A 22,347-nucleotide genomic window follows, 5' to 3' on the forward strand; every position below is an offset into this window, starting at 1 on the left:
AAGCTATTATTATATGAGATGAGAGGGATGGCAGCTGGGAGAGAGTGGAAGAAGGAGAGGGAAGGGATAAGTATATGATGTTTTCTGGGGTAGAATTGACAAGACCTGATGGCCCTGCTGCACAATTACAGATTTGGTGGGTATAGGGAAAAGAGGAATCAAGAATGAATACAAAATTTTGGTCTAAACAAGTGGGTATACAGTGCTGTTAATTACAGAAAGGGAAAGTTGAAAAGCTAAGGTGACCATTTCCCCTAGGCCTGAAGCAACCTGAAACACTATGCTTGTATTTTAGAAATACAGTTGGTTCTCTGTAAGTGGGTTTCACATCCATGAATTCAACCAACTGCAGATTGAAGTATTTGCGGAAAAAAATTAAGTTTGTACTCACATGTACAGATCTTTTTTTTGGTTATTGTTCTCTAAACAATATGGTATAAACAGCTTTTTTACATGGCATTTACACTTTACTAGGTATTATAAGTAATTTAAACATGGTTTAAAGTATATGGGCGGATGTCCATGGTTTAAAGTATATAGGTTACATGCAGTTTTATACAAGGGACTTCAGCATGCATGCATTTTGGTATCTGCAGTTCCAGGACCTAGAACCAATCCCCCACAAGTGAGTCTTGGCCACACTAACCCAAATACTACTGTGGCATTTTCTCCCCATTTTATTGTTTTTCTTTGGTTGATCTGCCTGCTAATGAGGCATGACCATCTAGTGAGAGCTACATGAAGAAAGTTAGGAGCTGAAGGCTTGGGAATACACTGGGTTTGCCTATAAGCTGCATGGTGACATCTGGATCACAAATGATAATTATCAATTTATTCTGCAAATGAAGGCATTCTAAGCCCAACCACCAAAGTGTGTACAGATATTTTATTACATGAGCTATTTGGAGTAGAAATAATCTCAATGATGGATAGCCTCAGGGACATTTATGGGGTTTGTCTTTCTGTGTTCTCATTTTAGAAGTGATGTATTTTAGACAATAAACATTTTGTGCCAATTTCCTCTTAGTTGAGACTTTGTGACCAGTCATAGCTGTAGTAAATTAGCTACAACTATAGCCTGATCACACAAGAAATAATTGCACATCAGTCTAGCTTTTAAAAACATGTGGCTTGAGTGGTAGAATGCCTCCTCTGCAAGCGTGAAGCCCTGAGTTCAAACCTCAGCCCACCATAAAAAAAAAGTTTCTTCAAACATTGATCTATTGGGGAGCTCTTTGGCATCTTGAAATTTTTGAGACCTGCTGATATAAACTTCTTGGAAAACAGAACAACTACTCACAGAGGCTCCCTGAGTAAGTAGAAGCTGAGGTGTTCTTGTCCTCTGATGTAATAGATGGTGCCATTGGAACCACAGTTACTCATCTCCTTAAAGCAAATTCAATTTCTTAAAAATAAAAGTAAGATTTTAAAAGCCAATCCTGCCTTCAATTGAAGTAATGTTTTTTTTTTACTCGTTTCCCTTCAGCTTACAGACATCTGCTCAAATAGGAAACCCAGATGCCTGTATGTATATTTTTTTTAATACTTGGGCCATTGGATAATACTTGTATTGTGTGTTTCCCAGTTGCATTTTATATGCCTGTGTGTGTGACTATAAAATGTTGATGTAACTTTCAGATATTCTAAAGTAGTATTTTTATAGTATTATCTGCTATAACTTTTCTTATTGTGGTATAGTATAGCCATAATAGCACTGTAGTACTACTAATGTAATATGTATACTGCATTATTTATATAGATTATATACTTTATAATATCTACACAGTAGATTTTTCTGAGTCTGCTCGTAGTTACTTAGAGTCAAGAGATGTGGATTCAGGACCTATCTCTTTGTGTATTGTTCTAGGTAAACATTTAAATTTTCATGCCTCAGTTTCATCACTAGCAATGGGACTGGTAATATTTCCCTGGAAGTTTAGTGTCACATGATAATTTCATGGGGGGGAGGGGTTGCAGGAAAGTTTTGGATGAGAAATACCAGTATCTGCAACTAGTCTCTGTGGAAGCTTGCTCACCATGATGGGATGTAAAAGTGATTCTGCCATAAGTAGTGATTGTTCTTTTAAGGTTTAAAGAAGTCTTTCTGCTCATCTCATCTCCTCTTCACTCCCACCTGATCTCTGCAGAAGCCGAGGGCACCCACATTCTGTGTGTAGCCACCCTGATCTCAAGGCCCATTTCCATGTAAAGGGAAGGAGCTACCTGAAGAAAGCCAGGGATGACAGAGCCTGCATGCAGCCTGCCAAGTCTATTCATGAACAGGGCGAGTCCTCAAGAGAACTCTGCAGACCTTCCAAGAAAGGCGAGCTCCTGGGACTTAGCCGGAAAGGCAACATCAGGCCCAAAATGGCTAAAAAGAAACCAACAGCGATTGTGAACATCATCTGAAAGAGTGGGTGGCTCAGGAACATTGTCACTGGGCTTTGAGGAACATTGTTCTAGGGGCCAATAATATTGTCCTTTTGGATCCATCCCATATTAAGATGTGTTAGAAAAGCAAAGAACATAACACATAAAGCAATTCATTTAACCAGAATTTAGCAAAGGGAAAGCTCAGTGAACCAGTTTTATTACAACCTCCTTTAGATGCAAGAGGCAAATTACAGAAAGGAAAAAAATTGCGGTAGTCTTCTCCTAATTGTTTAGTAAAACAAATCTCCAACTTTTAAAATAATTGGCTCAGTGTTCAGTAGTCCTGGCATCTGGGCTCCTATGCAGTGGCCATTAATCCTCAGGACCAGGGCCACAGGATGTCAGGCTCAGGGTTTTGTCTGTGCCCACTGTTGTCTAAACCATGAGGCATGGAGGGGGAGTGTAAAGTTCTGTTGACAGCAGTGAAATAAAAATATCTGTGTGTTTAACCTTCCCTTCAGTTCATTTGGAAAACTCCCAAATAGTAATTCCCCCCACACACACCTTAGGATTCTGGTTAATTAAAGTTTCAATCTTTGGGTTGCTTAAGGGACTTGTTCAGTCAGACTCAGGTCTTCATTTTGACAGATTGCATTTCAGTTTGTTTGATTTAGGTTTTGTTTTCTTATATGCATGTTTATTCAGATTTTGTTACACCCTAGTAGTCTGCACCCTAAGACCGTGCTGCCAACGTAGCTGCTTCTATGGCTGTGGTTGGGGAGGAAAGTAAAATGCTAGTGATCTGTACTATAATTGATGCAGTGTCTGAGTGCTTGGAATCCCAGCAGAGGGACCATCCTAGATGTGATGATGCGGGTGTGGCTCAGCCCTCTTCTAAGACCTGCTTCCCTGGTAATGTTAGCAACTTGCTCTCTGTTAACTGTGGGCATGACCTTGTCTTCAATGGCTTGGCTTTTCCACACAGCATCTCACTTTGCCTCCTTCTGCTTCTATGCCCTTTTATGACTAAATTTGCTTTCTTACCTTTCAACCACGATTCTGGGGTATTCACTGTACAGTGCATTCTAAAGTAATTTCTGAAATAAACAATGCATGTAAGATCCAGAGTCTGACACTGTCCTCCCAAAATGGCTTTTGTTCCCATAAAGAACAATCTTTTAAGAATTTCCTGCTTTAAAATTTTCTCCTAGAATGAATTTTCACATATTTTTCCTTAAACTTAGCAGTATAATCAGGTCTCATGCAGAGTTTGAAAGTAGTGACGTCCTTCTAGAAATAAGAATAATTTTGTCCACAAATATATACATATATACATACATAGTAAACATATAAAATATATATGTCAGGTATATTTATTTTTAAATACTCATGGGGAAAGTGTGTGTTTGTGGTGGGTGGTTTTAAAACTATTATAAGTTTACTTATTTTAAAAAATTAAAGTATAATCTAATTAACAGTAGAGTTATGATTGTTATTACAAAAGCATCAGATTAGCAGTACATTAAAATAGGTAATTAAGTAGTTACTTAAAATGCCAGTAAATTGAAAAGTGTAACATAATTTTCAAATATTTTGAGCCTATCATGGTGGAAATGTTGATTTTTGAGTCTTCACTTTGACTTTTGACTTGTAGGGGTGGACCATTCATGTGTTTTATAGGCAGCTATCAAGTGGGAAAAACATTGCTGTGAATATCACTGTTTAGACTAACATTGTAAAAATTGTAATGTTGCTGTTTATTTGGATAATTAATCCCCTCCAAAGTTATTCATTATTGATGCTTGTATTACTGATGCTTATACCATTGCATTTTAGCTTTTCCATCTTAAAACATGACTTGTTAGTTGTATTGCATGCTATTTGTCCTGTAACGTGTGTGCAATGACAACAACTTGTTTTTGAAGATGGCATAACCATACTTTTTTCCATTTTATTTCAAGTAACTCACATTTTTAAATGTTCATCTAACATGCCTAGAGGGCATGTCAGCCTTCTTTTGACAGTGGTACCCAGTGGTATTTGGAAAGCACTGTAATGTTATAGCTACTCTCTGTGTATTATATAAGACATAGAGTTTTGAGATTCATTTATTAAATTAAAATTCTCTTTTTAAGTTTCAGCTAAATTCTGACCCCCATACAAGGAAATGTGTTATGTATATTGTACTTCCTTTGAGACAATAAGTTTACTGTTGAAATATGGAAGCTGGCTCTCTCAGAGGGATACTCCACTTACATGTCATAGCCTGAGCCATGTGCCATGTTCCATTTATGTCCTATTTAAAATATCTTATTTGTCCCCATAAGCAATCAACCTGAGAGTTGAGGCAATCGCATTTTGAAGAAATCACCAAAGTTTCTGGGAAAACATGTTCAAGGTTAAACTGAAGAAAGAATTTTATTATCTGTTATGTAGGGAAGAAATCTTCATTTGAACTGTTCTTTCTGTCTGTTTTCTTTCTTCCCAGACTTAATTACTGATTCTTATAGGCAAAGTTCAGATGGCTTAGACAATGTTTTCCAGTATTCTGCAGGGCCAGTCAGTTGTATAAAAGTTGGAATATTCTGTTCCCAGGATTTAAAAAGTTTTTAAAATTATGAAATATTATAATAATAAAGCTATATTTCTGACTAACATGTTGGTATGTTTTGTCTAGTTTAAATGTGTTGGGGTTGCTGAGTACGTTGACCTCTTCACAGTGAGCAAAATGGTCCTTCATGAATAAGCTGTTCATTGTATAAATAATCACTATGACCTGGTACACTTATAAGCATTCTCAGAAACTCAGCTTGATCATTTTTGTTCATTCTAATGCCTATATCTCAGCAATCATTTTACATATGTTCACACTGAGACATCCTCATTAAAAGCCCATTTGGCACTTTTCTCCCAACTTCCTCCACTACTATGAGTAATTTTTCTAGATTGTATTTTTTAAACTTGTCAACTCTTAGCAAAAATTATGAGCAGATTTCATAGTATATATCTTAGCCTATATCTGCTATATATCCTAGTCATTTGACAGTTCAGATACAGAGAGATGTATATCCTTAGCAGAATCATTCAGCCATTGGTCTTTTAAGAACCATGGAATTATGAAATTTAGAGGACTTCATTTATTCAGGAGCAGTTAGACTATTGGGGAGATGATCTTAGTCTCCTTAACTATGTTAAGGTTAATGGGTTTACCAGGAGATAGTTTTCTGAGAAACAGCATGACATTCCTGATTTTCTGTGGGCATTAGAAAACATGCCTCAGTATCTTGAGTCTGCTCAGTCTAGATACCTGGAAAATAAATTCTAGGAATGGTATGCATGCAAGGCCTAGAGAAATTTCAAATGTTAACTGTCGGGGAGCTTTAAAAATTTCTTTTAAATTTCTTCTTTGTGGAATTCACGTAGATTTGTTTTTGTTCATACTCTGTATCAGTAAAAAGCACACCTGAGATTTCCATTTAAGAAAAAGCTACTTAGCCTGTATCCCTATGATGAATTTACTCTGAATTTGAAGCTCTTATTCCAGGACAGAAAAGACTTTATTTAGAGGAATCTCATCTACAGTCAGAATAGGTCCTGCCCACTCTATAATGGGGACACTGCTAAATTTGTATATGTAGTGGCAGGTGCCTAGAATGGTAAATGAACACTTTGTTCCTGTGAGAAGAGAAAAATATGACAGCTGCCCTCAAATTTCTGAAGTGTTACATGGGAAAAATACTTTGTGACTATAAAAGACATGGAAATCAGAGATAATTGTAAAGAAGCAGAAATCTATCATTGAATGAATTTTTTTTTTCTTGGTACTTGGGTTTGAACTCTTCCTCCTGCTTGCCAAGCCGATGCTCTACTATTGGAACCATACCCTCAGCCTTTTTCATGTTACTTATTTTTCAGGTAGAGACTTACATTTGCCCAGGATCAACTTTAGACTGCAGTCCTCCTATCTACAGCCTCCTTTGTAACTGGAATCACAGGTGAGCACCACTATTAGGCTTATTGATTAAGATGGAGTCTTGCTAACTTTTTGCCCAGGCTGGCTTCAAACCATGATCTTCCCAATCTTCACTTCCCCAGCAGCTGAAGCCACCCCATGCACTACGACTCCTGGCCTTGAATGAAAAGTTTCTAAGTGTGACACAGATGAGGTCACCTTGTTAAAAAGTGAGTTCCCTATCTCAGGGATTCTACATTGGGTAGGCAATTGGAGGGTATTCTTCTAAGAACACTTGTAGCCTTGTGATTCTGTATAGGAATACTACATTAATGCAAATGCCACATAAAATTTAGTGTTGAATTGGCAGATTGATTCTGGAGATTTTATTTCAGTATCTTGGGCTTCATAAAGTTTTCTATAACACATACCCACACTTATCTTCCTACATTCATTGGAGTCAGGTAGGAATGAGAGGATATAATTTGCTTCTCTTAGCAGGTGGAGAAACAGCAGTTGGAGAAATGGGAGATGTACATCTGCACTGTTGTCTTCACAACAGAAGCTTCTCACTTTGCTGAGTAAGGTGTCAGTGTTTCCAAAGAAAGCACACTTTTGTCAAACATGGGTCCTGAGTGCAAGCCAACCGCTTCATCTGGTGTTCATTTGAGTCAACAGCAATCGTTTCCAACAGTGGGGGAGAGATTGGCAATGCTGGAGTAGTGAAAGATAGTGTGTGGTATGTCAGGCTTCAACATTGTGCCTTCCCCCAGGTGTTTTCAAGGTAGTTTTGGTAATACTTCAACTTTTTCATTTCTTAGGAAAATACCTAAGAAAATGACTTTATCACATTTTAAAATGAAAGTGGAGTTAAGAGGTTTGAAAAGTTTCTAGGGCCCAGGAGCCAGAATGAGGGCCAGAACGTTGTCCTTTGAACACTACCCACCTTTCACAGCATCGACCCTCCTCACTTATAAAAATATTCACCTGAATTTTAGGACATTGAGAACCTGTGTGCAATCAATAATTGTGTGCATTTAAGCCCATTTTCTGGAATTTTTATGAATGAGGAGAGTCGATGTTGTGAAAGGTGGGTAGTGTTCAGAGGACAATGTGCACACATTTTTGGACATTTGACGATGGTAGTTTATTGAATGACAAGAGTGGAGTGATAGTGACTTCGGTTGAGTGTATCTTAGAGAAACAGAAAGATGGGTTGTTTTGTTTGTTGTTTAACCTCAACCTCTCCTCTTTGCAATTACTAATTCCTTGTTCAAGGAAGAGACTTCACTTTGCTAGTCTCAGCAATGTACCACTTTTATTTCCATCCTAAGTATAGCTGTAACTTGACACCATAGCTCACACTTCCCATGTAAACCTAAAACTGGTGGGGAGAACCCTGAAACTTTAAGGCAAGGGATTCCATAGCATAAAAGCAGAGGATTATAGAGTGGGGTAAGGACAAGAGAGTGGGCAGTTATTGCAATGCAGAACAGTGCTCATAACTTGCCAAGCACACTCTGGCTCAAATCTGCTCCTGTGCAGCTTCCAGCAGCCCACTTCTGATTTGCTTTTCCTTGGTCATGGGCTTTCTTTCAGAGCAGCTGGAATACCTGGTTTTACTCTTTTTGCCTGGGATGCCCGTCTCCTTCTCTACCTGGTTAACTTCTACTTGGCCTTCAAATTTTAGATCAACTATCAAAGTAGCTTCAAAACTCTCAGAATCCATGTACCCTTTCCCCACAGGACTAATCCCAAGTCCCCTTGATATTTCACAATGTAATTACTTGACTCCTATCTGCCTCTCCCACTAGTCTATTGTTTACATGAACAAGGAGTCAAGCCTGTATCTCTTATCCCTAGCATGTCTCCAGTGCCAGGTGCACTCCCTGACATAAGTATTTTTGGAATATGTGAGCATCAGAGGTCTCAGCTCTGATTTAAAAAAATGAAAGTACAATGAGAATGGATGTTCTTCCAGTTGGGGAGGATCAAAGAGGAAATAGTGTTTGAAGAATGAGTAGGATGGGGATAGCAGAAGACAGAAGAGCATTTTAGGCTGACTGAGTACAGTCATGGAGAAAGAAAGCACAGGATGAGTGGTCTGGGGAAGTAACATCACTTTACCTTGCACAGCCAACTGTTTGTGTGCTTCGTCACCACATCTAGAGGGCGAGATGCTCAGATCTGCACCTATCCTGTTGTGCTGTGTCCTACTGTTAAAGTACTGTTCCTATTTTTGTGTCTCCAATACTGGGACAGCTAGGAGAAGAGAAGAACTACATGGTATGGAACCAGGCAGATCACTGGAACATGAGGGCCCTTCCAGCTAAAGCTGAGGCATGTGGACTGGCTTGTCACTCCTCTTATTAGTGGGCATTTTGAAATTTTCTGTTCAACCTGCGTCTGTAGTAGAGTGGGAGATACAAGGCATTTACTTCATCTGAATCTATGGTAAACAATGCTAATTCACCATAGTTATCTCTCCTGATAAACATAAACATACCCTCAGAATCCTTCCTTGGTTTTAATCAAGCCTATTTTTAACTTTGGAACAAAAAATTGTAAAACAATAAATATGTGCTGTTTTAAGCCACTGGGTTTGTGGTGATTTGTTACAATAGCCATAGAAAATGAATATGCCAGCTAATCAGACATGACACACAGATAGCAACCCATTTGACACTCCTCAGTCATGGTACAGTTGAAGAGAGCTGGGGCCAGCATACTGCTTCACTTCTTACATTGCCCTGACGGTGGGTCCAGTTTTCTCATCTGGAAAATGGATAGGATGATGTTCTATGCCTTGGCGATATGGACAACCATGAAGTCTTCCAGTTTCCCTACTAACTCCCTACCTATGAATTTGAAAATAGAAGACAAGATTCTTTCCTGTGTACCGAAATAAAAGGCAAAATATAAGAAAACAGAGTAGAAAATTATAAAATAGGTGAATAGCAAAAAACTACTATGACTGTTTGAATATATTAACTTTTCCTAATTGAAAAAGACTTAACATATATAAAGAAAGCCATTAGGCTTCACCATGTACTAGTTTTATTAAACTGGAAAACTTATTTCATTAACTACAGCTTGATGTTCTCTGTGATGAGGGTTAGGATGCAATATTCATATGAGCCAGTCACTACAGTAGGGACAAGTGTACAATGTCTCATGACCAGATACATTGCAGGAAGCTAGTCAAGTTTTCTGAACCATCAAGGCCTCTCCTTGCTTTGGTCTGCTTCTCTGTGATTGTATCCATATTATGCTGATGGGTCTAATACTTTTGCAGCCTCCCAGAGTTCATTTAAATTACTGTTTATATCAAAGTCTTTTAAATGACCACTTTATAAGCAGCTATTATTTTTAGTAGTTCTAGTACACTTAACACTATATATGCCTGTAACTAGATATGTGTGAAGCTGTGTGTCTAAATGTTATGCAAAAGCTTTACAGAGTTAAAAGTATTTGTGCTTAATACATGCAAAGTGGCCAACAAGTGCTCTCTTTTATACACTATGCATTGCATCTGTACCATCAACTTATAAAACAGTTGATGAAACTTTTGGAATTTCTGCTGTTTGCAATCAGTACCATTCAAAGGCAGTGTGGGGGGCTGACATTTCAGCAGTCTTGCTGTACATTTATTTGCTTTGACTAAAGGAACATTTTGTATATATGACATGCACTTGTACATCAGGAAATAAGTCTCTTTGTGATCACTAGCATTGTCCCCAAACTTGTAAGAAATCCAAAACTTTTTGTCAATATTATATCCTTATTATCTTACAGTGCTAAAGACTAAATTTTGCTTAAATAATAGAAGTTAATTAATGTATAAAAGACTTCTGTGTAATAATGATGCTAAATTTTGCTGGCTCCTTAGAATATTAAATGTATTTTTGTTCCACAAGTGTATAAGCCTTCTAAATGCAAAGCTTAAGAGAACACTTTACCAAGGTGGTATCCTCTAAATTGAAATTATTAGTGATGATAGCTTTTTCAGGCTGTGTTCATGATCTCATTGTATCATGATCATCATCTTTAAGGAAATTAGACATACCCATTAAAATCATTGGACATTAGTCACATAAAGCATACATCTAAAATAATTCTACCTTATTTTTTAAACTTCATCTATTCTTAAAAGACAAAATTAAATTTATATATATAAGTAAACTGTCATTGACAATATATTGTCATTGTTTATACTGAGAATTTAAATGTATTTTTAAGAAGATAATAAAGAGAGCTTGATGGTCTGAATACAATGCTGTCAATCATAAGTATGATCCCAAAATTCTGTATGCAATTGAAATAACTAGACTGTTTTGCCGATTGCTAACTTTTTTTTTTTTTAGTATTGGGGTTTGAACTCAGGGCCTACACCTTGAACCACTCAACCAGACCTTTTTGTAATGGGTATTTTTGAGATAGGGTCTTGTAAACTATTTGCCTGGGCTGGCTTCAAACTGCAATCCTCACTCCTCTAGTTCAGTCTTTACAACTCTTTATTCTGTTCCTCACATACTAGTTTATGCCTGGCCAGGAAACCTACAAAGCCAGATTGGCCAATACTCTAATTCTCTCAAAGTTAAGAAATTTTAAAACATAATTGGGGGAATTATAACAAGTATTTAAAAACTGCTTTTGCCAAAATCAGTAGCTCTTCACTTGGGTCTAAATAAAGTATGCCTCTATTTTACATCTGCCTTTCCTTTAAACCACTGTCTTTTGAAGTCACCTTGGATTCCAAATATGAAGAGGGCTAATGGATAAACATCTTTTGACAACCCAAGAAACTACTTCCAGACAATAATGACTTTCTTATCATGACCAGGCCCTGTCTGACCAAACCTGAGATGCTTATCAACTGGACCACACCTTTGACCAGGACTGTTTAATAATTTTGCATACCTCTCACACATTGCCCCAATTCTTGTGACTATTTAAATTTAGAACTCATGTGTTTACCCCAAAGATGGGCTGAGAGACTTACTTGGCCTCTTCCTGTGGTGTGTCTGTGCCATGGAATAACCTCTTTCTGTCCTTCACCACTTCTGGTCTCTTTATTTGGGAAGTGACTGAACATGTTGCAACTACGGGATTTGTGTCTGTGGGCTAGAATTCTGGTTACATTTTGGAACATTTTCTCCAGCTAATTCTGATACACATCAAACATTGAAAACTATTGCTGTAGACTGTGCAAGATGGCAGATTAGAAATGTCCACCATTTTGACTCTATGAATGAGAATAGCAGGTACCACAGGAGAGACTATACTCTGAAGTGAAAAAGAGAGAAAATGCATGAAAGAGATGGTAGGACAGTAGAGAAGCATGGAGAAACTGAGGCAACAGAGAAAAGCAGAAATAGTTCTAAGCCTGTGCCTGATTTCCTGGGAGGGATAGGGGAAGCTAAAGATACCATCAAAGGTCAGCCATATGGGTCTGGTGACAGACTGGCAATTCTAGCTGCAATATTAAGCTTGTGCCTCCTGCAAATCTTAAACCCAGTGTGGGAATTTGGTGAGACAGTGATATTCCAGTGTTAAAGCTGAGGCTCAGTCAGGACATTCTGTTGCTCCTTTATCTCAGTGGGCTATACCAAGTTACTTGAGAGGGGGCCTTTTTTTTGAGACTGAGAGATACTTTGGGGGCCTGAAAACAAGAAACACTCACATTAATGGAGTCTTGGGACACTTTTTACCATAGTGTATGGGTGGGAGATGTACTAGAGATGGTCAAGGAGAGGGAGAGGATCAGACATGGTCCCATAGAGAAGTTCAACCAGCAGGGAACTGTAATCATGAAGGGTGCACTGATCACGACCACCCCACCCCTACACTAAGAGGGAGTTCCATTGTCTGAGGCTAAGTCAAAAATAAAGTATCAAAGCTGAGCTTGTGACTGGCTTAGTATTTGACCTGCAGAGCCTACCTACTGGCTATGTATGTTGACTGCTAGGTGGATCAGAACACTAAGCCCAGACCTCTGAATCATGTGATACCCACAGTCCTTTTCTCTCCCTCCCCACTCCCAGAGAAGTGAATTGTCAGGCAGGGCCTGAAATCACTGAGACCCACCCACAGAAATTGCAGTACCTAATATGATTGCTGAGACTCAGGTCTGAAGGCTCAGAGTCCAGATCCTCTGAATCATGAAACTTCCATAGCCTCCTCCTTCACAAAGGGAGATGAACATCTAGATAGGATCTGTACATTTTGAGACCAGCAGGCAGAGCAATTAGACCCCTCAGCTCTCCCCTCAGCCAGTTCAGTACTCAGTGCTCTGTTTGCTCCTCCCCTCACACCATCTGATTCATTCAGGGATCACTCTGAGGCTTGGATGCTTGGCTGCCCCTGAGTGTATGTAGAGAAAATGGGAACCTGCCTTGCTCACACCTGTAAATATAGCTCCCTGCACCGAACAGTGGCTCCCAGTACATAAAGAAGGGAAGCTTTGATAGTGAAAGCAGACAACTGACCTTTCTACAAGAGACCCTAGCTAGTTTATCATGACCTGAGTAGTGATAGAGATCAGGCCGATTGTGCTGGGCAACTGCTGGGCTACTTAGCCATCTCCCCAAATCCAGTGATGAGAAATTGCACCTTGCCCAGGCCACTTCACCGTTCTGCTTGAAAATGGAAACTATTTCAACTGAAAGGCTACTAAACTTCTAACCAATGACTTGGCCTCAAGTGCATAAATCCCAATATAGAAGTATAAGTATTATGAAAAAAAAAACAAGGCAATATGTTTCCTTTAGTAGTAAACAATTCCAAAACAAATAATTTGAATGATAGTGAAGTTGATGAAATCTCAAACAATAAATTCAAAAGGACAATGAGAAGAATGATCAGCAAAATTAAATATTCGAAGAGGATACAAATAAATAATTAAATAAATGCAAAGAGAATTCAAATAAGCAGCTGAATGAAGTAAGACAGAGATGCAGGTTATGAAAGTCAGATTCAATAAAAATATAGAGATCCAGAAAAAAAATCAAATTGAAATCCTAGAAATGTAAAGCTCAATAATTCAAATTTAACCAGCTGGCTGGTTAGCTCAGTTGGTTAGAGTGTGGTGTTAGTAATCTAAATTTAAAAACTCGATTGAAAGCCTGACTAATAGAATAGAGGAAGTTGAATATAGACAATCAGGGATTGAAGACAAAGTAGTTAAATCTGTTAATCAGACCAAAAGAAAAATACTAAGAAAAATCAAATGGAATATGCAAGACTTCTGGGATAACATAAAAAGACCAAACCTATGAAACACAGGTATAGAAGAGGAGACAAGGTATAAGTCAAAGGCATTAATAACACATTCAATAAAATAAGAGCAGAAAACTTCCCCCATCTTGATAAAGATAGAGTCATCCAGGTTAAGGAGGCTTTCAGAATACAAACAGGCAAGATCAGAAAAGAAATACCCCTAACCATATTGTAGTTGAAACATTAAATGTACAGAACAATGAAAGAACACTGAAAGCTGCAAGAGAGAGGGAACAAGTCACATACAAAGACAAACTCATCAGAATAGTTGAAGATTTTTCAACAGAAACTCTAAAAGCAATGAGGGCATGGAATAATACATTCCAAGCCCCAAAAGAAAATAACTGTCAACCAAGATTACTGTACCCAGAAAAGCTATCCTTAAAGGAATTAATGACCACTAAATACACACTTCAGAAGATACTTAAAGAACTATATGTACAAAAGAGGAAGACAAAACACAACCAGGAAACTGCAGGAAAGAATAAATTCCACTAGATAAGTAAATTAGCAAATGAGGATGAGGAAAGAACCAAACATCATAAAAAATTGGCAGAAAATCCTACATACCTTTAATATTAACACTGAACGTTAATCCACAGACATAGAATGATAGGTTGCATTAAAAAGATACAACCATTTGTTGTATGAGAAATGTATCTCATTGACAAAGACATACATTGGTTTAAGGTGAAAGGACTGAAAATGAGTTTTCAAGAAAATGGCTCCCAAGCAGGCAGGAGTAGATATACTCATATCTGATGAAACAGACTTCAAACTAAAATTAGTCAGAAGAGGCAAATAAGGTGACATCATATTAATAAAAGGAGCAATCTATCAAGAGAAGATAATAATTATTAAGCTGTGTGCACCAAATGTCAGTGCATCCAATTTCATTAAACAACCACTGCTTGACTTATAAACACAGATAGACTCAAACACAAAAAATAGACACTTCTATACCCCACTTTCACCAATAGATAGGTCATCCAGACAAAAGATCAATACAGAAACTTCAGAATTAATCAACACTATAGACCAAATGGACTTTACAGACAACTACAGAATATTTCATCTAGCAACTACTCAATGCACACTCTTCTCAGCAGCTCATGCAACTTTCTCCAAAATAGATCATTTTTTAGGACATAAAGCAAGTTTTAACAAACACAAGACAACTGAATAACCTCTTGTGTTCTATTAGACCACAATGGAATGAAACTAGAAATCAATAGGAAAAAACCTACAGAAAATATTCAAATACATTGTTGAACAATTGGTAGGTCATTGAATAAATAAGGAAGTAATAAAAAAAATCCTAGAAAACGAAAACACAACTTACTCTAACCTTTGGGAAACACTAAAGGCAGTGTTAAGAGGAAATTTTATAGCTTTTAGCACCTACATCAAAAAAAAAGAGAAATCTCAAATAACTTAATAAAAGCTCCTAGAAAAACAAGAACAAACCAACCCCAAATTATTAGGTGGAAAGAAATAATAAAGATTAGGGCAGAAATTAATGAAGACTAAAAATACAAAGAATCAATGAAACAAAAGTTGGTTACTTATAAAAATAAATAACCTGCAATCAAACTAACCAAAAGAAGGCATGAAAAGACCCAAATGAATAAAATTAGAGATAAAAAGCTGGATATCACAACAAATACCAATGAAATCCAGAGAACCATTAGGGAAAAAAAATCCTAGAAAACGAAAACACAACTTACTCTAACCTTTGGGAAACACTAAAGGCAGTGTTAAGAGGAAATTTTATAGCTTTTAGCACCTACATCAAAAATGTATATTCTTCAAAAATGTATATTCTAATAAAATGAAAAAATCTAGAAAAAAATGGATACATTTATAGATAGATTTGACCTACCAAAATTGAACCAAGACGATATTCCACATAAACATCTATAATAAGCAATGGAATTGAAGCAGTAATAGTGTCCCAACAAAGAAGAACACAAGATCCAATGGATTCACTGCTGAATTCTACCAGACCTTTAAAGGAGAACACCAATGTGCTCAAACTATCCCATAAATAGAAAGTGAAGGAATACTTCCAAACTCATCCTATGAAGCCAATTTTATTCTTATACAAAAACATAACAAAGACACAATAAGAAAAAAGAAAATTATAGACCAATGTCCTTGATGAACATAGATGCAAAAATTCTCAATAAAATACTTGTAAACTGAATTCTACAACTCATTAAAAAGATCACACAGCATGATCAATTTATTTTCATTCTAGGTATGCAAGTATGGCTCACCTATGCAAATCAGTAATGATCATCTCAGTAGATACAGAAAAAGCCTTTAACAAAATTCAACATCATTTCATGACAAAAGCTATGAAGAAACTAGGAATATAAGGAACATACTTCAACATAATAAAGGCTTTATGTGACAAAACCATAGTCAACATCATACTAAATAGGGAAAAACTGAAGTCATGTCCCCTAAAGTCAGGAATGAGACAAGGGAGTCCATTTTCCCCACTCTTATTCAAATATAGTCTGGAATTCCTATCCAGAGCAATAAGGCAAGAGAAAGAAACAAAAGGGATTCAAATAAGGTAGGAAAAAGTCAAATTATACCTACTTGCTGATGATATCCTATATTTAAAAAAAACCTAAAGATTCTACCAAAAATTTCCTAGATTTTATAAATACTTTCAGCAATGTAGCCGACTATAAAATTAGCATACAAAAATCAGTAACTTTTCTATATACCAACAATGAACAGGCTGAGAAAGAAATCAGGAAAATGACTCCACTCACAATAGCCCCCCAAAATATGCCTAGGAATGAACTTGTTTAGGGAGGTGAAAGAATTCTACAGTGAAAACTGCAAAACCTTACAGTAAGAAATTGAAGAAGATGCAAGAAGATGGAAAGGCCTCTCTTGTTCATGGGTTGGCCAAATTAATATTGTGAAAATGGTTACACTACCCAAAGCAGTCTACAGATTCAATGCAAATCCCAACAATACCCCATTGTCATTCTTCACAGAAATAAAAAAAACCCCTAAAATTCATGTGGAAATATAAAAGCAAAAGCAATCCTGAATAAGAAGAGCAACACTGGAAGTATCATAGTGCTAGACTTCAAATTATACTACAGAGCCGTAGTAACAAAAACAGCATAGAACTTACACAAAAAATAGACACAAAGACCAATGGAGCAGAATAGGAGGCCCAGAAAAAATCCATAGAGCTACAGATATCTGAACCTTGGCAAAGAAGTCAAAGACATATACTGGAGAAAATACAACCTCTTTAACAAATGGTACTGAGAAAACTGGGTATCTACATGAAGAAGACTGAAACTAATCCCCATCTCTCACCTTGTACAAAAGTTAATTAAGAGTGGATCAAAGATCTTAATGTAAGATCTGAAACTTTGAAACTACTAGAGGAAAACAAGGAAAATACTGGAAGATATAGGCATAGGCAATTGTTTTCTTAATAGAACTCCAATTGCCCAGGAAATAAAAGCAAGAATTGACAAACTGGATTCATCAAAACTAAAACACTTCTTTCCACACAACAAAAGAAATAATGACCAGAATCAAGGGACAACCTATAGAATGGGAGAAACTCTTTGCCAGCTATTCAATAGAAAAGGGATTAATACCTAGAATCTATAAAGAGCTCAAAATATTTATCACCAAAAGAGTTAATAATCCAATTAACAAATGGGCTAGTGAATTGAACAGATAGAAGGACAAATAGCTAGTAAACACATGCAGAAATATTCAACACCCTTAGCTGTAAAGGAAATGCAAAGCATTCCATCCCTCCCATTCAGAACAGCTATCATCAAGAACACACAGCAAATGCTGGTGAGGATGAGGGAAAAAAGACCCTTCATACACTGTTGATGGGAATATAAACTAGTACAGTCTCTGGAAATCAGTATGTATATTCTTCAAAAATAGACCTAATTTATGACCCTCCTATACTGTTCTTGGGCATATATCTGAAGGAGTATAAATCAACATACAATAGAGATACTTGCATACCTATGTATATTGCAACACTATTCACAATAGCCAAGGTGTAGAATCAGCCTAGATGTCTAACAACCAATGAATGGGTAAAGAAAATTCAGTACATATACACAATGTAGCATTATTCAGTCATAAGGAAGAATGAAATTATGTCATTTATCAGAAAATGGATGATGGTGAGCTAGATAAGCCAAGCTCCAAAGGCCAAATAGTGATTGTTTTTTCTCATATGTGAAAACTGGAACTAAAATAAGAATAAGAATAAGATGGGGAGGGGAGGTGGCACAAATAATGTATACACACGTAAGTAAATGTAAAAATGAATAAGATCAAAATAAAAAAGAAGGAAGAAGAAGAAGAAATGGGCATAAAACAGGGACTATGGGGGATCAGTGGAAGGAGAGATTACTAGGGGTGAAAAGGAACAAAGTATGTTACATATATATTTGAAGATAGCATAATGAAAGCCACCAAAAACTGAAAAGGCACATAGTGAGTCTGGTTAAGGAAATAAAATAGAGTAGGAGAACTTATTTAAAGTACACTATATGTGTCTATGGAATTACCATAATGAAACACCTGTGCTATTAATGTATGCTAGTTTTTTAAAAAGAGAACTACTGTTCTATAATACGACTGCATTTCCCAAAGTTTGTTCCACAGATCTCTGGCTCCTCAAAATATTACTTTGTTAAATAAATGAATTATAAAGCTAACCATTTTTCTGTACAGCAGACAATTCTGGAATCATGAAAATGCAAATGTCCACAGTGATAAGAGAGACAGAGAGAGAGACCAAAGCTATAGGAATGCTTTTAGAACTGTTTTTTCATAGGAGCATGTATTAACATATTCTGCAGCTACAGGAGTTAACTTTCAGAAGACATTTTAGTAAACACTTCAAAAGTGCAATCACTGTCAGGCACTGGTGGCTCATGCCTGTAATCCTAGCTACTCAGGAGGATTGTGGTTCCAAGCCAGCCAGGGAAAATAGTTTATGAGACAATATCTCAAAAATAGCCATCACAAAAAGGGCTGGCAGAATGGCTCAAGATGAAGGCCCTGGGTTCAAGCCTCAGTACCACAAGAAAAAAAAAAGTGCAATAACTGGGCACTCTTTTGTTTTAGGAATGTTTCTGATTTTCATTCTCTTAAAATATCTTTTGTTTGGTTTTTTTTTGGTAGTACTGGAGTATTGAATCAGCATCCCTGTTTTCAAGGTAGGTGGGCTACTGCTTGAGCCAGCCCTGTTTGCTGTGCTTATTTTGAAGATAGGGCCTCGCTTTTTCCCCAGAGTCCAGTTTAGATGGCAATTCTCTTACTTTAAGCTTCCTGCCATCCCTGGTATGACAGGTATGCCACCACAGCTGGCTTTTTTCCAGTTTTTTTCTTTTTGCCTGAAACTGCTATCTTCCTAATATCAGTCTCCCAAGTAGCTAGGATCATAGGTGTGAGCCACCAGAGACTGGCTGCTGACTCTCGTTCTTACCACAGCTCACAGTTAATAGCCATTGTGGTCAAATTTTAGGTGGTTGAGGGTCTACATAAAACCCTGCTTCTCAAAGTGGTCTGTGAATCAGTATCACTAGAAGTGTGTTAGAAATTGCGAACCCCAGGTCTCACTCTAGATCTATTGATTTCAAGCCTGCATTTTAATGGGATCCCTGGGTGATTCAGTTGCACACATCGAAAGAAGCAGTTCTTAACCAGGAGTCCAGAAATGCCTAAGAGAACCATTAAGTATGCAATTATTGGCCTTCTCCTTACCAGAATTTCTGATTTGCTCTTGTAAATGGAGAGGGGGAAATGAGACTGATATAATCTATAGGTCTTACCTCTTTGCTCAGGTTTCTTGGATGCTAGGCTCATGTCAGAGGGAATCAGGGTGGCAGTCTTCACAAATTCAGCATACCCAGCAAGAAGTAAATCCTTCCTGAAACTTATAGTTTGTTAACCAATAAATGATACACATCAGTTTATGGTCATAATAGAGAAAATAAAAGTTTTTTAATTAGTGGGAAATTGCTTAGGATTGTTTCATTGTTTTTAGGCTTCTCAAGGTGAGTGAACAAAGGTGAATCTCAAGGTTATACTGTCAATCTAGCTCTTTATTCTTTCTTAAATTCATTCTTTTTTATTAGCATATAATAGTTGTACAGGGGATACAATTGTATTATTTACATATGTGCTTACAACATAGCTTAGATTTACTACCTCCACTGTTCTCCCTTTTCACTTCCCCCCGCCTTCTTATGACAATTTCAACAGGTTTCATTCTTCCGTTTTCATATATGAATACAAAATACATCCACCATATTCACCCTTACTTACCCTTTCCTTATACCCACCCCCTCCTATAGGTACCTACACCCTGAAAAGACCTTTTTTCACCCTCCTGTCATTCATTTAAAAATAAATGTGTATTGATGGTCCAAAGGGGTTTCACCTCGGTACTTCAAGCGGGTTAAGACTTCCCACCTCCATCTCTGAAATACTCTAACAAGTGTACCACCCAGTGGATAATGCAGGAAATTCATCCTCTTTTTTTTTTCTTCTGTTTATAGCCTTTTCCCAGTTTCCAGACTTTTGATACATGTCTTTGACTCACTTTCTTGTGTTTAGTTCCCAGCAGGTTTATTATGATGTGTCTTCTTCATATTTGTGCTGCTTAAAGCTGTTTCCTGATTCTATGACTATTTTGTCTTCAAATATTTTCTGTCTCATTGTCTTTATCCTTCTGGATCTTTATATTCATAGGTGTCATACCTTTTCTTTCACTGCATTATACAAATCTCTTATGCTTTTTCTATATTTTCCATTCCTATCTCTCTGCACTAAAGTTTAGATATTTTCTTTATCTTTTTATCTCCTTTTTGTTTATTTTTTGAGACAGGGCCTTTCTGTGTATATAGCCCAGGCTGGCCTCAAACTTATGATCCTCCTGCCTCCTCGTCCCAAATGCTGGGGTCACCGGCATGCACCATCACACTTTAACAGATGGATATTTCTTTTTTTTTTTTCCTTTTTCTTTTATTATTCATATGTGCATACAAGGCTTGGTTCATTTCTCCCCCCTGCCCCCACCCCCTCCCTTACCACCCACTCCACCCCCTCCCTCTCCTCCCCCCTCAATACCCAGCAGAAACTATTTTGCCCTTATTTCTAATTTTGTTGTAGAGAGAGTATAAGCAATAACAGGAAGGAGCAAGGGTTTTTGCTGGTTGAGATAAGGATAGCTATACAGGGCATTGACTCACATTGATTTCCTGTGCGTGTGTGTTACCTTCTAGGTTAATTCTTTTTGATCTCACCTTTTCTCTAGTTCCTGGTCCCCTTCTCCTATTGGCCTCAGTTGCTTTAAGGTATCTGCTTTAGTTTCTCTGCATTAAGGGCAACAAATGCTAGCTAGTTTTTTAGGTGTCTTACCTATCCTCACCCCTCCCTTGTGTGCTCTCGCTTTTATCATGTGCTCATAGTCCAATCCCCTTGTTGTGTTTGCCCTTGATCTAATGTCCACATATGAGGGAGAACATACGATTTTTGGTTTTTTGAGCCAGGCTAACCTCACTCAGAATGATGTTCTCCAATTCCATCCATTTACCAGCGAATGATAACATTTCGTTCTTCTTCATGGCTGCATAAAATTCCATTGTGTATAGATACCACATTTTCTTAATCCATTCGTCAGTGCTGGGGCATCTTGGCTGTTTCCATAACTTGGCTATTGTGAATAGTGCCGCAATAAACATGGATGTGCAGGTGCCTCTGGAGTAACAGTCTTTTGGGTATATCCCCAAGAGTGGTATTGCTGGATCAAATGGTAGATTGATGTCCAGCTTTTTAAGTAGCCTCCAAATTTTTTTCCAGAGTGGTTGTACTAGTCTACATTCCCACCAACAGTGTAAGAGGGTTCCTTTTTCCCCGCATCCTCGCCAACACCTGTTGTTGGTGGTGTTGCTGATGATGGCTATTCTAACAGGGGTGAGGTGGAATCTTAGCGTGGTTTTAATTTGCATTTCCTTTATTGCTAGAGATGGTGAGCATTTTTTCATGTGTTTTCTGGCCATTTGAATTTCTTCTTTTGAGAAAGTTCTGTTTAGTTCACGTGCCCATTTCTTTATTGGTTCATTAGTTTGGGGAGAAATTAGTTTTTTAAGTTCCCTATATATTCTGGTTATCAGTCCTTTGTCTGATGTATAGTTGGCAAATATTTTCTCCCACTCTGTGGGTGTTCTCTTCAGTTTAGAGACCATTTCTTTTGATGAACAGAAGCTTTTTAGTTTTATGAGGTCCCATTTATCTATGCTATCTCTTAGTTGCTGTGCTGCTGGGGTTTCATTGAGAAGTTCTTACCTATACCTACTACCTCCAGAGTATTTCCTACTCTTTCTTGTATCAACTTAAGAGTTTGGGGTCTGATATTAAGATCCTTGATCCATTTTGAGTTAATCTTGGTATAGGGTGATATACATGGATCTAGTTTCAGTTTTTTGCAGACTGCTAACCAGTTTTCCCAGCAGTTTTTGTTGAAGAGGCTGCTATTTCTCCATCGTATAGTTTTAGCTCCTTTGTCAAAGATAAGTTGCTTATACTTGTGTGGCTTCATATCTGGATCCTCTATTCTGTTCCACTGGTCTTCATGTCTGTTTTTGTGCCAGTACCATGCTGTTTTTATTGTTATTGCTTTGTAATATAGTTTGAAGTCAGGTATTGTGATACCTCCT

General features: G+C 37.4%; 1 protein-coding gene across 5 annotated transcripts in view; it reads left to right on the forward strand.

Annotated features, from left to right (window-relative positions):
* The window catches only part of Znf365 (zinc finger protein 365), a 28,413-nt gene extending 18,306 nt beyond the window's left edge, over window positions 1-10,107 (forward strand). The window contains exons 4-5 of one of the 5 annotated variants that reach the window (XM_074078962.1): window positions 6,289-6,368; window positions 6,469-10,107. In XM_074078962.1, the coding sequence (XP_073935063.1) occupies window positions 6,289-6,368; window positions 6,469-6,475 (87 nt within the window). In that variant the 3' untranslated portion in view covers window positions 6,476-10,107. Of the gene's footprint in view, window positions 1-1,486; window positions 1,525-2,088; window positions 5,029-6,288; window positions 6,369-6,468 lie in introns of those variants that run through there. The other 4 variants (XM_074078964.1, XM_074078963.1, XM_020182641.2 and 1 more) reach the window with 4 other exon arrangements.
* Window positions 10,108-22,347: the final 12,240 nt, after the last annotated feature.

Source organism: Castor canadensis, chromosome 7 (genome assembly GCF_047511655.1).
Source record: "Castor canadensis chromosome 7, mCasCan1.hap1v2, whole genome shotgun sequence".
NCBI classification, from domain to species: Eukaryota; Metazoa; Chordata; class Mammalia; order Rodentia; family Castoridae; genus Castor; species Castor canadensis.